The 2351-nt window shown below is 38.8% G+C and overlaps 1 protein-coding gene across 1 annotated transcript in view; it reads right to left on the reverse strand.

Moving 5' to 3' along the window:
• The window catches only part of LOC102387122 (delta and Notch-like epidermal growth factor-related receptor), a 77340-nt gene that overhangs the window by 8502 nt on the left and 66487 nt on the right, over nt 1–2351 (reverse strand). Inside the window, exon 6 of the mRNA XM_025215736.1 lies at nt 2057–2303. Within this exon, the coding sequence (XP_025071521.1) occupies nt 2057–2303 (247 nt within the window). The remainder of the gene's footprint in view (nt 1–2056; nt 2304–2351) is intronic.

A 2351-nucleotide genomic window follows, 5' to 3' on the forward strand; every position in this document is an offset into this window, starting at 1 on the left:
ATATGTCAAGAACCAGAGCCCAAGTTAGATCTTGGTTATACTAATTTAAATCGAGAGTAATCCCAAGAAATCAATGTAATTGTTCTGGTGTAAGAGGAAGATCAGAGTCAAGCCCTTCATACTTTGGGCATCAAGTTGAAAATCATAATTAGCAAAGCAAACAAAATATTTAACATATCTACTAGGAAATGGCTTCCTTTTATAGAACTCAGTACAAAATAAGGAAGACAATTATTGAAGGATATAAAGTGTCTAATTTCACTTGCACCTATTTTATGTCTATGTACTTCACTGTCCTAAATGGAATTACTCCTGGTCCACAATGTTTTAAGCAGGAAGAGAACCCATGTTAGAGGCATCTTCCTCAGTGCTGAACCTCCCAGCTGAGCTAGTCTCTGGGTTTCAATTCTGAGTCTTTTTTTTCTCTCCACTCAGTACCATGGGACCATCCAGATTTCCTCAGCAGATGATTCTCTAGGTGGATATGGATAGGCTAGAGCTGTCATAGCCGAGTCAAACACCACCCATTGTGCAACTTCTGCTGTACGGGACAGATTGGACCAGAAGTGGCACAGTCAAACCATGCTCCACTCTGGCAATCCCTGACTAGTATATTACTCATACACCATGGCAGATGACTGGCAATATTTAGAAGAATAGCTAAAGAGATGTGCAGGGAGTGGTGGAATTGTTAAGGAAGGAAAAAACTCAAGGTAGCAAGAAATGCCAGCATCCCAGAAAGCCAGGGGGCAAGCAGCCATGGTAAGAAAGATAGAAAATTCCCATCCTCATGTGTACTGATAACTGGTGCTTTTAACTTGCTGTTTAAAATGATCACATATGATATATGCAACTATCTCCAGTTTCTTTGTTCATTATTTGCCTTCTAACTTAGCTGCAGACTAATACCATGTCCAATTCTTTGGAATTTGACTGAATACTGAAATTAAATACTCAATTTATGTACGTTTACTCTAAACAAACATTTTCTTTCATTTGTTAAATCCAGTACTACAGCAAAATGGAAACCACTTTACAAACTAATACAATAGTTTCCCACAGTGAATGTGTCAGCAAGATATCTATCATTACCAGATCACAAATACGTGTTCTGAGCTACACATTTTAATTTCAGATGCATTTCACTCAATGTTTGGTTTGAAATACTTTGATTTTATTTAGACCATTTTATTTAGACTATGTTGAACAAAATGTGTGCAACTTTCTTTTAAAATCCTTTCTATAATTAATCTGCCTTCTTCAAGAACTTCAGAGGGTAGGAGTTGGCCAGAGTTATACAGGATATGGTCTAGTGATTTAGTCTCAAACAAGTAATCATTAGTATTTTAATTAATCTTTTGTGAAACTTTTGTTTTGACTGCAAAATTAATTTTTAAATTATGTGCAGCAATACCAATACATATTCAAAAATAAGTGACTACATCTAAAGCAGCCAATCTGCAGCACAAGTGGCATAGGCAGGTTCTGTGTGAAGCATGCAACAGATCAAGGAGGGAGGGGACAGAAAGAATAGCAGCAAATCGGGCAGGAAAAAAATGCAAAGCTGGAGATCAGGCAGGAAACAGAGAGCAGGAAACAGAAAGCAGAGCAGGAGAGCACATGGTGGGGAGCACAGAGTAAGGAACAAAAAGCACAGCAGCAGATCAGGCAGAGGAAAAGGCTTGCATTGGCCCTCAGGAAGGGTGCACAGCTAATTTGTGGTATGCCTGCCAAAAAGTTTGGCCCCCATTGATGTAAATGAAAAAAGAAACCAAAAAAAAGATATTTCCCAAACTGTAAGACATCAATGACTGGTAAAAAGGTATAGATCCTACCCCCCCAATTACACTACAAATCCAATAAATCCAGAACAACTCTACTGACGTCAGATGAAGTGCCTTTAACTAAGGAAAGGAATGGAAATGAAATCACCTTCCAGTATCAAAGTGGTACAACCTTGAGATTTCTCAGTAGCAATTAGTGAATGCTATGTGACTACATCAGTATTGGAAGTACATATAGCAAAGAGATACTTTCCCTTCCCCACACAACAAACCTGGCATGTCGGATAGATGCAATTGCACTACTGAATTCACTATCGATGCTTCTACAGTTGTAAAACTCCTCATAGGCTGGCCTGGAAGAGCCTTGGTATTCAATGCGGCTGATACGGCATATCCCCACAATCAGAATGATCAGCATGAGAACAAATGCAACGCAGAGGGCACCGATTATGATATAAAGGGAATGACGAGGCATATTTGTTAGACTCTCCGCCATGTGCCCAGACTTCCACTGTAGATCTAGCAATAAAAAAAATAAAGTGATCATTAACATTTTTACATCCTTCC

Source organism: Alligator sinensis, unplaced genomic scaffold (genome assembly GCF_000455745.1).
Source record: "Alligator sinensis unplaced genomic scaffold, ASM45574v1 scaffold836_1, whole genome shotgun sequence".
Classification (NCBI taxonomy): Eukaryota; Metazoa; Chordata; order Crocodylia; family Alligatoridae; genus Alligator; species Alligator sinensis.